Raw genomic sequence first — 15,727 nt, 5'->3', positions numbered from 1 at the left:
TGAGTATTAAAGTGTGTTCAGGGTTCTCCCTTGCTAAGAGAGGCCAGTCTTTATTCAGCTTAATAAACACGTAAGGCTTACTAAGGTAAATACCTGAACTCTGTCTTTCTTTATAACAACCACATCTGAAACCGGCAAAGTGACTGTGAACAGAATCTCCTGGTCTAGGAAGGGACACAACTGGCACACAACCAAAGATGTGCAAAGGTCGTCCTAGCCACAGCTGCCATCTGCTCTTCCAGCAGGAGCCATTAGTCCAGAAGGAGTCATAGATTGTCATTCCATCCAGGACCAAAGAACCCTATCACCAGATGGCCCAAATATGCAAAGTCACTTGATCAAATTCAAGGAGGACCTTATGGGTTTTTTTAAAAAAAAATGAATGCTGGTCAAGGTAAAAAATATAAGCTTGAAAAAAGGAAAAAATTCCAGGCAAATTTATAGCAATTAGGGTGAGGTCACTTTGAAATATTTTCTCACACACACACACACACACACGCTCCTGGGATAGGAATACTTACTTTCATCCCACATGAACTCCCCTTCCCTGCTGTGCTTGGTTTCCACAGGCTCTAGCAAAAGCTGTCCCAGAGAAAGAGGGAACTGCAACTGAAATTAACAGCCTTTCAATTACAGTCCTTTGCCCACCACAGCCTCCCAGACATGGGAACACAGAGCTTTTCCTCCCAGATGACACAAACCGGGTGGGAAGATTTCACTAGAAAGGGCAACTCCTGAAAGTGAGGATGCTGTCCATTCAATCGTGTCTGATTCTTGGCAATGTTTTGGATCAGCTCTCTTCACATTTTCCGATCTTCTATGGCTTCTTTCAGGTATTTTATGCTCTGGCTGATGTCTGCTTTGATGGTGTCTAGTCACTGTGTTTTTTTGGTGACCTCATTTCATTTTATTGCTCGCCATCCTGAGCATAACTGCCTTTTTCGGTAAATTCAAATTGCATGACAGGGCTGAAATAAGGAAGACAGAACTATGTGATTTTGCCCCCCAGTGATATGTCTGGTTTTTTATGCTCCAGTCGTTGCCTGTTTATCACCTTTGATGTCCAAGGAATGCACACAGAAGCCTTCTCCAACACCACAGCTTGAAGGTAATGAGGCCTACATGGCTTTAAAGATGATAACCAGCCTCTTGAAACGGGCCCAGAAAACAATGAGAACCAGTGCAACTCTCACATCGTTATTCGGTTTATTCTGGTTTGATGGTTTATTCTACTAAATTATCTTCTGTCAGTTGGTGAGTTTTCTGCAGAGAAGATTGCAGGAATTTACAGTAGAAATGGAAATTAAGGGATGTTCTTGGCAGATTTTATTTTCAGCATTTTTGCTCTTAGTTGTTCATTTCTAAAGAGACACTTCAACTGCTACCAGTCACAGCTACACCAAAGGCCTGGATTTATTAATTAGTCTTTATGGGGCTACAACAAGTGGTGGGTTGCCCCCGGTTCGGACTGGTTCTATAGAACCGGTAGTAAAACCGGCAGGAGGCTCCGCCCACTGACCCCAACATCATCAGAAAGCTTCTGCGCATGCGACCGCAGCCCCATTGCGAACCGGTAATAAAGGTAAGTAGAACCCACCCCAGGCTACAACCATTTTCTACCAGTTAAGATGTTGTTGGTTTTTTTAAAACAAACACAAAGGTCTTCCTTCTACTGAGGCTATATATGTGAATTGTTATTATTATTGTTCTTTCACTGGCTAAAATCACTGAAAAGTAGAATCAAGCCTTTCTTTAAAAAAACCAAAGGGGTAGAATATTGACTACATAGTTGGTCTCACATCTCAACTTCTTGAATCTGTGTCTCTAGTTGAAATGAAGCATCATCCTTCTCATTTCATAGTTCTTCTCTTTCTCTTACGTTTATTATGCTACGCATTTTGTTTTTCAGTCTGGTTTCCAAATCAGAACAGAGTTAGCATTTTGAAAAATAACAGATGCCGCATATATTAGTTGGAGTGGAAAAATCACAATAATTAGAGGAAAATATGTATGTTACCATGACAACTATTTTGACTATCTGTAGCATCTCTGATATAATGTAATCACTGGATTGATTCAATCAAAATTTGTCTAGGCACATATCTTGGCATTCATAGGACCACTAACAAAAGCCCATCCACTAAAACTGCACTTCTGACAAATCTTTTCTTTTTACTAGTTGACATTTCTGCCTTTGGCCACTTAAGAAATACACAGATTCAGAATCCTAATTATCTTGCAGGAATATTTTCAAACTGAATCAATACCGATACATATATACACAGCAAAAAAAAGCCCTCATGAAACTCATGATCATGATAAGTAACATTAACAATAGTAGATCAGAAACAAGGCACAAAATGAAGGGATCCGAGTTTAAAGGAAGCCATATCACCACACCTAAATATGTATGACTCGATTGCAATAAATTTGCACCAGTAAATGAATGACTCATCTCACCAATTGCACTCAAATGAATTTTAACGGGTTTTATTGTTTTTAATAGATTTTAATTGTTTTTTTGCTGGGTTTTTTATTATTTTATTGCATTGTTTTGTCTTTTTAACTCTGTACACCACTCAAAGTCACAAATGTGAGATAGACAGCTGTATTAATTTACCAAATAAATAGATAAAGAATGGTGACAGTCAGCTTGGAAATAGTATTTAAGGGGGGGGGGGGGGGAATGGAACATCAATAGATTAAATAGTAAATATGAGCCAGCAGTGTTATGTGGCCACAAAACAGGCAATTGCAAATTTTAGCCTGAATATCCTGAGGCATGTTTTCCAAATTCTAAGAAACAATAATTCCCAATGCAACATGTTTCCCACAGTGGGTAACAAGTGATAATGAGAAGGCCACACATGGGACATACAAACTATGCCTTCTTGTGCAATTGCTTCCTATGGACTGGTATTCAGAATTTCATGGTTTTTATCCCACATACAATACAGCAGTCATCACTGGTGACCACATTCCCAACTTCTATGCAGAGCGGTGTTAGGGGCAAACAGTGGAGTTTTGTTAGAAGTCACGTTTTAAATGAAAAGTTCATATTTCATTTTTTTAAAGAGTTCTAGAGATGATAACTACCTGGACTGATACTATGTAATTTTAATATAAAATAAATAAATAAAAAGATTTGCCTTCTGTCTGTCTTTACCCAGTGATCCAGTTACCTTGATGCCCTGTTTTTTCTAGTTTTAAAAATTATTAAAAAGAAATCTCATTTTTGTTGCAATTTACAGTATGTTTTAGAAATAAATAAAAAATAAAGAAATAAAACCTTTTGTGGGTTTTGTTTATTCCTTTTTGTGTTTTTTTTTATTTTGCATTTATGCAGTTTGTGTTTCATTTTGTTCTCATTTGGGCAGCTTTACAAATAAAATTTTCTAACCCTCTGATAATTTCTTTGTTTTGGTCCCTCCGACATTCTGGCATCCTTCTTAGTGATATTTTTCATGGAATGTTTGCCAAATTTCAAATGCTTCCACAGCAGTGGTGGGTTGTTCCTGGTTCGTACCAGTTCACAAGAACCGGTAGTAAAAAAATTTAGTACTTCGGAGAACCAGTAATAACATTGGCTGGCCACGCCCCCGAATCGGTCCCCGGCCCAGTCGCCGCTCACTTACCCCGCCCACCTCATCAGAGGCTTTTTTTTTTCTTTTAAAAGCATTTTTTCTACAACCTCTTCAGCTGAAAAAATGCTTTTAAAAGTTTTTTAAAAAGCCTCTGATGATCACGCAGCTCAACTGGGATCATCACAGGCTTCTGAAAGCATTTTTTCTGCAACCTCTTCAGCCAAAGAGGTTGTAGGGAAAAAAATCCCTTTAAAAGCCTCTGGCGATCCCAGCAGATTTGCCTGATCGTCAGAAGCTTCTAAAAGCATTTTTTTCTGCAACCTCTTCAAGCAAAGAGGTTGTAGGAAAAAAAATGCCTTTAAAAGCCTTTGGCGATCCCAGCTGACTTGCCTGATCGTCTGAGGCTTCTAAAAGCATTTTTTTTCTGCAACCTCTTAAGGTTGTAGAAAAAATGCTTTTAAAAGTAAAGAAAAAAAATTGACCATGCCCACCCAGTCACATTACCCCCCAAGCCACGCCCACAAAATAAGCCACGCCCACAGAACCGGTAGTAAAAAAAATTAGAATCCACCCCTGTTCCACAGGTATTCTGAGAGTTTATGTGTCCCTTTCTATTTCTTTTTCCAGATTCCTCTTCATCAATTTTCAATTTTTTGATACACAATTCCTCTTTTGAAATCAAGTGCTCATATGTACAATTTAAATTTGAGTGAACCTGGCCTATTTTTAACTGCTTCACAAGACTATGTATAACATCATATCCCTAGTTATCTGAACTAGTTCCAGTCACACACACATATACACCTCCCCACACATACATAAAAGGCAAGTAGGTTAGTATTTGTTATTAGCAAAAGCCCCAAGCCAACTGAAACACACTATAGTCCTATCAAGTTAAAGGAACATAGTACTGAAGGAGTGGAGTTATCCAAGAGCTTTAGAGCATATTACAGGCAGATAATTTTTTATCCTGTAACCTTGGCTGACACAACACAAGGAAGTGAAACACTGCAAATTCAAAAAATCCCAGTTTACCCACTTCGTGGTGGTTACTCATACAGACACATTCACACACATATTACATGATACATCTGTTTTCCATTGAATTAATTCAAAAGCTGCTTCTGATATTTAATAAGTTTAACATTTAAATTAGATTTGAGAAACAGCCTTCTCTGCACTTCTGCTTACCTGTTTCCTACAAAGTAACCAGAGGTAGGTTTCAGCAGGTTCTGACCAGCTCTGGAGAACTGGTAGCGGAAATTTTGAGTAGTTCGGAGAACCAGTAGTAAAAATTCTGACTGGCCCCGTCCCCAACTATTCTCTGCCTCCCAAGTCCCAGCTGATTGGGAGGAAATGGGGATTTTTCAGTAACCCTCACCTGGATTAGGGAGGGAATGGAGATTTTACAGTATTCTTCCCCTGCCATGCCCACCAAGCCACACCTACAGAACTGGTAGTAAAAAATTTTGAAACCCACCACTGAAAGTAACTACTATCTAAAGATAGTTTGGTTTAAAAGTGTATTTATTTATTTAAAATCAAGGCACCTGAAATTTTATTTTCTGTTTCAGTTTCATTTAAAAAAATATGCAATATGCAGTATACATCAGTAATTCTTCATAGAATTATGGAATCATTTTCATTAACTTCAGTTCCTGATAAGGCCTATTTTAACATTTACAGCATTTCCTTTCAAATGACTATTAACTTTACACTTGGTTTGTTGTCAAACAAATGGTTCTATATTTTTAAAAAGCTACCTCTATTCTAACGAAGGAGTGTCAGAGATACTCTACAAATTGAAACTGTGCTTCAATTGATTTCCTGCTTAATTTGCTATAATGATAGTTCTTATAATTACTTAGACTGTGTGCAGTAATTAATTACCAAATCCCTACAGACTGCTTAAGAAAACATAGCCAGCAATTTCACATTGTTTGTCACCAATTTTAACGTATAATAAACTAAATGACTGTATCAGCATGATCTTAAAATAAGAGATTAAATGCAATTTCTCTTATAAAACAGCACAGAATCATGTGTTAAAAATCCATGTCAATGCAAAGGGATAATTGCAAAACTATAATTAACACCCTCAACAATGCATGGAGCGTAATGGAATTTTCAATTTACTGGCCTATTTTTCTTAAGATTCTCCACAACAAATTTAAACCAACAAACACATTTGTATTTGCATCTTTTAGTTATGACAACATGAGAGAAAATAAAATGCAGACAATAGAGTCAGTGAACCTCAATGTGATTTTTAATATACTATTTTCCACTCCTAGCCCTGTCCATCATCACAGCCACTAAAGGAGAGCAGTTATCTCCGCTGCAGCCAATTGAACTTAGTAGTTTCTGTTGTCCTTGGTATGTTATTGTATGATTTTGGAAATTAGATCTTGATATATTATGTCATGACAACAATGCACATGTAATCCCTTGCAACTGTATTCAAACTCACCATTGTATACCATTGTAAGATTTTGCAAAATCGGGGAATAAGATCACCAAGGAGACTGAAATTTAGCAGTTGAAAAGCAACAGAGGTAGGGGGGAAGGGGGAGGGAAGAATGCAACAAGGAACACAAGTTATTAACATGCACAATCACATCCTCAACAACAATAAACAAGCCATCTTGGAGCTAGGAGAAGGAGAGTACTTGAATGATTCCTAGACAACTTTATTTTACTAACAACATTGCCAAAAAAGCATTAAGAGTTGTTAACCTAATCTTGTGAAGCTTCTTCTCTGGTAATATTGTACTGCTAACTAGAGCATACAAAACATGCTAGACCAATTCTCAAATACAGCTCATCTGTCTGGAACCCGCACTGCATATCAGACATTAATACAATTGAGAGAGTCCAGCACAGGAGTGGGTTCTACTTACCTTTACTACCTGTTCACAACAGGATCGCACCTTGCTTCTGCACATGCGCAGATCGCTAATGATGACATCCAGGGCGGTGGGCAGGGCCTCCCGCCGATTTTACTACTGGTTCTATAGAACCGGTCTGAACCGGGGGCAACCCACCACTGGTCCAGAGATATTTCACGAGACGAGTCCTCCACTCCTCTGCTCGCAACAGAATACCTTATGCCACCAGACTTGAAATTTTAGGCTTAGACAACTTAGAACTACGCCAACTTCAGTCTGACTTAAGCATAGTACATAAAATTATCTGTTACAATGTCCTACCTGTCAATGACTACTTCAGCTTCAACCACAACAATATACAAGCACACAACAGATACAAACTTAAGGTAAACCAATGCTTTCTTTGCAATAACAGCTTTGAACAAATTCAGAGGTCACCCATTGGAAATATTAACCTTTTTAAAAGTCAAAAGACTCTTTCCCCATTAATTAATCATTTGGCCCTTGTTTTGAACATATTTCTTACAGTTACTATATTCTTACTAATCTGTATATCCTTCTGAACAATGTGCCAATTCCAAAGATTTAACTGAAGCATTCTTATAAAAGAGATAAATGAAAGCAATTGTATATTAGCAACAGGGGGAAATTAAATTATTGGTTTAATTTAATACTTATTGTGGTTTTCCTGCTGAAATCTTCTAAATTAAAAAAAAAAAACCAACCCCATCTGGTTAGTAGAAAATTTGTAAGTGTTAGAGAACGGATCTTGGCATCTAACTGTTTTACTACTTTGGAGCCATTTTTTTTTTTAAATTAGATGTTGTCTTTTGCACAGATTTGTAACCCGAATGTCACCTTTAATTCTGACACACTCCATTAACTAAACATTTATCCTGAATAAGATGCTAAGAAACTATCTTACCTCTGTCTGAAGTATGGCAGCTCTCTGTTCTTTGGCAGTAAGCGACTCTTTAAGCACTTCTATGTGTTGCTTGCAATCTGAATTCTGATTGCTAAGGGTTTCAAGCTTAGTTTGTAAGGCAAGAAGTTCTGATTCTTTCTTTGAAAGCTCCTGCTTCAACTGGTCAATCTGCAATAAATGAAGGGGAGGACAATTAATGTTAACAAATACTGTATTCAATACTGCACATTGAGTTGCATTCAGATGGGCAATTTATATTTAATTTGATCAACTTTGGGATTACTGTTTATCATGATGTGAACAAATTGGAGGCAACATACAACATGAAAGTAAAATATTACAAAATAATAATCCTGGAAAAACTGCAGCTACCTTTATGTATTAAGGATATGAACGAAGCTCATTTAGTAAGAGGAGAAAAAGGGCTACACTGCTCTCCAGTTGGTCAATATCAAACGTTGAAGAATGTAACTCTGATTAGGGAAACCTACAAATGTAAAAGCCTAGAGAATTTGAATTTGAATTTCCCAATTCAAATAACTATGCTCAACATATCAAGGGGAAATGTTTCCCTTTCAATTTTGCATGCATTACTGTATAGGAATTGGTGGTCTTGTCCTGGAAATACATAATAATTTTGCTTCTTCTGTCCTAAGACTGTAGGTATTTCTGGATACAGAAGTTCCACAGCTGAGTCAATGAAAGCCAATCAAAATACTGTTACCCTACTCCCACCTAAGATCCAATCACTGGCCATTACATGGAACAAGCTAATTAGCATTAGAACATTATAATAACCTAATAAACTATTTAGACCACCAAATCCAACATTCAGTTTAGTGCAGGAATCCAAGTTAAAAGAATTTCAGATAGATGTCTGTCTAGCCTCCGCTTCAACATTTCCAGCAATCTCGTCTTATCTCAGCAATTTGATCCCCTCTCAAATGTTTTTATTATTAGGACATTGTTTTAATATTCAGTTAAATGAATACTATGGAATCAATGTAAGGCCAAGCAGCTCCTGTGACAATTTAGCAGGTATATGATTCATATGATTTGGACAGTATTACCAATACTGCCTCTCAGTACTCGAGTATTGACTTTTCAAATAATGGCCTGTACATGTGATCGTGCTTTAAATATGAAATTTCAAATGGCTTTGGAACATCTGTGTAAAATTCCTTCTGTTTACAGTCTTTACTCTCTTGAAAACCATGAAAAGAATATGGAAATTATCTAAATGATCACCTTAGGATCTGTATACTGCACGAGTCAAAAAGAGGGCTGTGAAAATATCTACAGACCCCTCACATCCTGGACATAAATTGTTTCAATTCCTACCCTCAAAACGAAGTTATAGGGCACTGTACACCAGAACAACTAGACACAAGGACAGTTTTTTTCCTGAATGCCATCACCCTTCTTTACAACTAATTCCCACAACACTGTCAAATAATTTACTAAGACTGTATTATTATTATTCTTTTCTTCCTTCCTAGTATCTATCTCTTCCCACTTATGACTATAACCATGTTGCTTTCAATTCATATTGTTTTAATTGTTTCCTGGTATGATTTGATAGCTTATTAGTAACTGTGACTATCACTAAGTGTTGTATCTTTTTATTCTTGATGAATGTATTTTATTCTCCTTATGTACACTGAGAGCATATACACCAAAGACAAATTTCTTGTGTGTCCAATCACACTTGGCCAATAAAGAATTCTATTCTGTTCTATTCTATTACATATATAGTAGGTAATATACAACCATAAACATATAATACTATGTGCAGTAGTTAATACTCATGAATCTGAGGAAGAGCCCAGGAAGAAGATTGCCTGAACTCAATATCTCCAGTTATTTTGCTTCTCATCCAAGAGGTTTCTTCAGTTCTGACTGGAGGATGGGGGATGGAATTTATATTCCTTTCAGTCATCTGGTCATTAGCCCTCTTTCTGAGAATTTTTTTTTTTAATTTGATTTATATGCCGCCCTTCTCCGGAGACTCAGGGCGGCTTACAATGCGTTAAGCAATAATTGTTGAGGAGGGTCCCCAGAATAGTGCAAATGGGTGTGGAACCTTTTTGGAACAGCAGAAAAGAAATGCTTGAAGCCATCTTTCTTTATTTGTTTATCTTTCTTTAGTTGTGGATTTCATTCATTCTACACTACATGTTGAAAATGGAAAAGGGTTTAAAAAGAGAATGGTAGCCAAAAAAAGCTGGAATTTAATCACAGATTTATAGTGATCAGACCACATGTTCCAAATTAATAAAGTACAATATTTATCAGCTTTAATACCACCAAGTCACATTAGAAGGAAATATTTCTTACAAATTCCTGGGTTTTTTTAGTTCACAATACAAAATTAATTCTTTCAGAATTAAATCCAAAAGGTATATTATATATACTTGCACATGTGGAACATCTAAAGTAAAATGCAAACTCACATATCTACATCAGAACCATTATCCTACTTGATTTTTTTTAAAATTACATAATAACTTATAAAGATTACATATGATTAGGAATGAAGTCTCTGTGCACTTCCCCTATTCAGAGAAGTTCAAACTACCATAATTGAAGGCAGATTCTGCCCAAAAGAACCACAGAAGAAAGGAATAACTAATTGGGATCAAACATAACTATGACAAAGAAGCATTATTAAAGAATAAATTATTAAAGAATACAATGGAACCATAATATTCAAAGGCACAACATTTTAGAAATGATTTGTTTGGAGAAATGAAAATGGGTAATATCACCAATGCATTGACGACAAAACTGTGTCACTACAGACAAAGAGCCAAAATTGGAATAAAGAAAAATAAGGTGAGAGTAATATTACACAATACAAATGGAAGGAAAGTTGACACCAATACATACTGCAGCATGTGGTTTATATTAGTCCCAGATGGTACCACACAACCTAATCTCTATCAAAGGATCTTCCTATTTTTATTGATGATTCAACTCACCAAACTCTGATAGCCAATTGTTCAACGAATATGGAATCATTTTCATTTCAGGTATGCTATATATTTCTTTTTATTCTCAACATGATTTGCAAGCTGGTAAAGAGTTTTGCCATTCACAAAATAAAGCATTTCAGATCTACTCTGATGAATCTTTCCTGCTTCATACAAGATGTTAAAATTCTTTTTAACAAATGTTTCTTGTAATATCTCTAAAGGGAGAGCAAATGGTAGATTTCAGGATGTAAAAATGCCATGAAAATTCTCTCGGATACTTTTTCCGTTTATTTTTTATTTCTTCCTTCCTTTCTTCATTGCTTGTCTGCATATTTATTTGTTTATTATTTGCAGGCCAGGCCAGTCAGCTGATTCTGAAAAGTGTGCAACTCTCCAATGAATACTTAGGATTAAGCATGATAGAAACAAAATGTAAAAACAAATTGCATGGTATACATATAAATCCTAACATAAAATAAGTAAAGATGTTCCTTTCATAAATGACAGCTAAATCAATTAAAACAACTCTGCTTTCCTCTTTCTACAATGCTGGAATCTCACAGCACAATCTCATTCCAGAATGTATCATGTAAAGTGATCTTGAACATGATGCTGTCAGTATGTCATAGCAAGAAAAAAGTAGTATTTTCTGCATTCATTCCACAAGGGCAATTTTAAAAAACATTTCTCATCAGAAGCAACCAAGTAGTCCCCATGACTACTTTCTGCCACAAGATCTATTTCACCTCAAATAGTGGAACCAGACCTGATAAGTCTTTAAAAATTCTATTTAGATTTATTTAAGAATTCATTGTGGAGGCCTCCATGCTCTTTGGCAGTTAGTTGTTTTCTTGTCCAACTACGAAATTTCATTGTCCAACTAAGTAACATTATCCATTCTAGAAGGGAAGGGAGCTTGCCAGGGGTGGGCTTCAAAAATTTTAGCAAGGGATTCTCTGCCTGGTTGCTGGGTGTGCGTGGCCATAGTGGGCATGGCCTAGTTGGCCTCCTGCACCATGGCAGGGGGGGTGTTTTTGCCCTCCCCGGGCTCCGGAGGCTTTCCTCAAGCCTCTGGGAGGGTGAAAAAGGCCTCCCCAAGCTCCGGAGGCCCTCTGGAGGCTCAAAACAGGCCCATTTCCAGCCCTCCCGAACTTCCGGTAGGCCCGTTTTTCACCCTCCCCATGCCTCCATGCGCGCCTGCACTTACCTGCATCCAAAACAGGCCACGTGGGGACTCCTGGGATGGGCAGGGTGGGCGGGGCCAGCCAGGAGTAGGATTTGGGGGTTCTCTGAATTGCACAGAATCTTAAATTATTATTATTATTATTATTATTATTATTATTATTATTATTATTATTATTTTATTTCTATACCGCCCTTCTCCCGAAGGACTCAGGGTAGTGTACAGCCTATTAAAAACACAAAAATATACAGACATCACTTAAAAAAATAATTAAAATTATTAAATAATTTTGGCCAAATTAAAACCCAAAAATTTAAAACACCCAATTTAAAATCCTTTACACTGATAGCCCGGCCTGGTGGAACAGCAGGGTCTTGAGGGCACAGCGAAATACACGGAGGTCGGAGATCTTGCGCAAGTCTGAGGGCAGTTCATTCCACAGGGCAGGAGCTCCCACAGAGAAGGCCCTCCCCCTGGGTGTCACCAACCGACATACCTTGGCCGATGGCACCCTGAGGAGCCCCTCTCTGTGGAAGCGGACTGGTCGGTGGGAGGCTACTGGCGGCAGAAGTCGGTCTCGAAGGTACCCAGGTCCTAAGCCATGGAGCGCTTTAAAGATGGTAACCAACACCTTGAATCACACCCGGAAGACCACTGGGAGCCAGTGCAGCTCATGCAGGACAGGTGTCATGTGGGCACAATGAGTCACGCCCATAACCACCCACACAGCCGCATTCTGGACCAGTCGGAGCCTCCAAGTGCTCTTCAAGTGGAGCCCCATGTAGAGAGCATTACAGTAGTCCTGCGAACCCCCAGCAGCCCACCCCTGGAGCTTGTTCTCTGTTTATATACTAGTGGCTTGTCCTGTCAGTGTTGGTGGGAGTGGTCTTGGTAGTTCCTTGATTAGACTGTTGTTTATTGTTTGATTGTTTGTCCGAGTTGATAGTTCCTTGATTGGGTTATTGCTTGATTGTTGGTCTAATGTTAAACTTGATATTAATTTCTGTTTAATCTGGGTGTTGATTGTTGGTGAGAAGATGTTCTGATCTTTTTAGTTTTTTTATTGTTTCTTTTGAATGTTATGTAGATGATATTTATCTCTGTGTGCCTGTTGATGGCTGATTTGTCTGAGTGCCAGGCTTCCAGGAATTCTGTAGTGGTTTTGGACTTAGTTTGATCTAGGATGCTCAGTTTCCCAGTTGAAACTATGGTTAAGACTGCCCATATGTTATAAAATTACATCAATCAGTTTAATTGGCAATCAGTTAACTGGCAAACAAATCAGTTAATTGGCAATCAAAGGGTGTTGCAGCTTTCTCCTCCAAATCCCAATCATTGTCTTTTTGTGCAAGCTGCTTCTTGACTTGCGTGTGTTTTGCTAACTCAAACATCTCTTTCTCTTAGAGCCAGTCTGCAAACAGAAGGCGAGCCCTTTATTTGCCATCAGAGCCAGAGCCAATCATGCAAGATGGAACCAGCAAATTACCTGCTCCTATTTTTCTATTCTTGTCATTTCACCTAGACATTTGGGGATCTGGAAGAACGTGTTTGCTGTTAATGTCTTTGATTTCTGTACCCACCCAAACTTTGATGTAACCTAGCTTTCCAGGGAAGTTAGCAATGTTCCACAATGGATTGCCTTTAGCAACATGTTCTCCTCTTCCATTTAAATTGTAAATAATTTAAATAGTTATTTCTTAAATCCAAGCTTTTTCCTCCCAAAGGGTATTATAACACCTTAAGTTGTTGACCATGAAAAGAGCTTTGTTCTACTGTTTGCTATCAATCAGAACTTACATTTATCAGGGGTTCTTTATCAGTGATCTCAGGTTGGACAGATGGGGTATAATGAGATCTCCTTGCTGACAGCATTATAAATATTTTTTCCACCTTGAAAGGTCCTGTGATGAATGGCAAAAGTACGATCTTTTGCTACAAATCTCAATTGTCAGAAGAAGGACAGGGCTGCTGACAGAGGTTAGGCAGGCTTTCATCAGAATGAGGCACGATTATCCAAGTACTGATCAGATGGCTGTGACCAACAACCACATACAAACATTTTGCTCTGATTTTCTCTATAACAATGGACTCTGTTGCATTGAGTCCCTTATTCACAAAATCATTACAATCTTCCTCTTTATGTTATCAGAATTCCAATTAATATACAGTATAACCCTCAGAATTAAATGATTGCTTGTGAACCATATACAGTATATAGTACTGTTTTAGGTTTGTATAGCCTATTAATGTATTTGTTTGTTTTTTAGTTTGTTTAAAATATTTATACGACCAACCATCTTACACAGTATAAATCTGAATGGTCAACAACGATCACAAGAGTTTTGGGTATCAGACATATGAGACTTCACTCGGGTGTTTTATGTCTGCATCTGAGGTCATTTTATTCTACTTGCATCATATCTGCACTGAAGAGTTATAAATTGCATTGCTTCCTAATATTGAAAACAATTGATGGTTGTTTGTTGCAAACATGGAAAATCTCCTGAAAGACCTATGAATGATTTCCAGTCCCACAGGTGCCTTTGCTGTAATTACTCGGCAAGGAGAGATGGCCAAGAACTGATAACAGGAATGCCATTGTCATGATTTTTTATTCAAAGGGACAAAAGTACTTGTTCTGTGGCAATTTAATATGGTTTCCCCCAGGGAATGTCCTCAAAATAAGGCACATTTTTCACACTGGCTTGACATGGCTCTAACAAAGGTTGTCTCTGTACCTGAGATATAACATGGAAACTTCTCTCAGCAAGTGAATTACTAATGGGGGAAAAATCTACCTTGTTTACCAGGCAAGTTTTCTTTAATACTAGATACTCCTCTTCAGATCTTTTGTTGACACAGTACAATCACCAATCTCCTTCAAAAATCAGAATTTTAATGTCTTGTTTTCTTAGCTGCACATACCTTATTTTTCATGAACTTGGAATGACTCTTGTAAACTTCTATTTGTTTGATCTCTTCTTCTCGATCTTCTGTGTTCAGAACTCCATTTGTCTTCAACATCTGTATTTCATCTTCGAGATCTCTGATATTACGTTCCAGGGAAGCTATTTTTGTGTCCTATTTTTTTGTAAAGAAAGTGTTGGTATGCAATTATTATACAAATTATTTATATGAAAAGCAGACATATAACTTGTGATACAAGAGCAATAAATCTAAAGAACTAAGTTGGCACAAGGAACTGAAGCCCTTTCTTATCCAAATAGCACTGAGATAAGTTCAGTAATAATTATGTAGCTGAATAAAAATATATACATTATTGTCAAAATTTTCACTTGTCTAAGCCACTAAACAGCCACTCTGAATGTGCTATGAATAGAAAAGTAGGCTGGAATGCAAAGTAATAAAAGAACATAAAGTAAAATAAATGTAAGAAAATGGACAAAAAAAAGCCAAGAAATCTGGGTCTAACTATACTTTTATTGTGCAGTGAGAAAGCAAAAGTTTATAACCTTTTTAAGACATCTGTTTCACTACCACATCTGATATAAAAAGCCACGGTCTCTTCAAATAAGATAAAACAAGAATGGAATAGATCCAAACCAAATGAAAGCCACCATTATACCACACTTATTTCATTACTTTCTAACGTGGAGCCAGCTTAAGAGATGAATGGAAATATTTTAAAATTCCTTCAACTTGGGTGTGGAATCTTTCCCTACCCTATTGTACCCGCCTGTACAATACAGAAAAATAAGTATTCTGTTTCCAGCTACTGTGAAATTAAGGATGCTGGTACCTACTGCAACAGGCAGAAAAGTAGAAGATCATCTGTTCTCTTATGTTGGGCAGAACAATTAGTGAATGTGTGACTAACCTCTTCAGGCATTGACCTGAAAATATGAGTGCACCATTGTTGCAGAAAATATATATTCTCTCAAGTTTCCATACAGTCAGCCAGGAGAACTAAAAGCGAGCTGTATGAATGAGAGTTTCGGTAGTCCTCGACTTGCAACTCTTCATTGAGTGACCATTTGAAGTTACAAAGGCACTTCAAAAAGTGACTTATGACCATTTTTCATGGCAGCATCCCCATGGTCACATGATTTACATTCGGATGCTTGACCATCGACTCACATTTATGATGGTTGCAGTGTCCCAGAGTCACGTGATCCTCTTTTGCAACCTTCTGACAAGCAAAATCAGATTCA

The 15,727-nt window shown here is 37.5% G+C and overlaps 1 protein-coding gene across 2 annotated transcripts in view; it reads right to left on the bottom strand.

Annotated features, from left to right (window-relative positions):
• The window catches only part of ERC2 (ELKS/RAB6-interacting/CAST family member 2), a 439,008-nt gene that overhangs the window by 262,094 nt on the left and 161,187 nt on the right, over positions 1-15,727 (bottom strand). For both annotated transcript variants that reach the window (XM_070933636.1, XM_070933637.1), the window contains exons 4-5: positions 14,481-14,636; positions 7,398-7,565 (exon numbers count right to left, since the gene is read on the bottom strand). In XM_070933636.1, the coding sequence (XP_070789737.1) occupies positions 7,398-7,565; positions 14,481-14,636 (324 nt within the window). The remainder of the gene's footprint in view (positions 1-7,397; positions 7,566-14,480; positions 14,637-15,727) is intronic.

Source organism: Pituophis catenifer, unplaced genomic scaffold (assembly GCF_029215685.1).
Source record: "Pituophis catenifer annectens isolate HBS135680 unplaced genomic scaffold, rPitCat1.0.hap2 SCAF_2, whole genome shotgun sequence".
In the NCBI taxonomy this organism is placed as follows: Eukaryota; Metazoa; Chordata; class Lepidosauria; order Squamata; family Colubridae; genus Pituophis; species Pituophis catenifer.
Note: the sequence above shows the minus strand (reverse complement) of the source record. Positions and strands in the feature narration are given on the sequence as shown.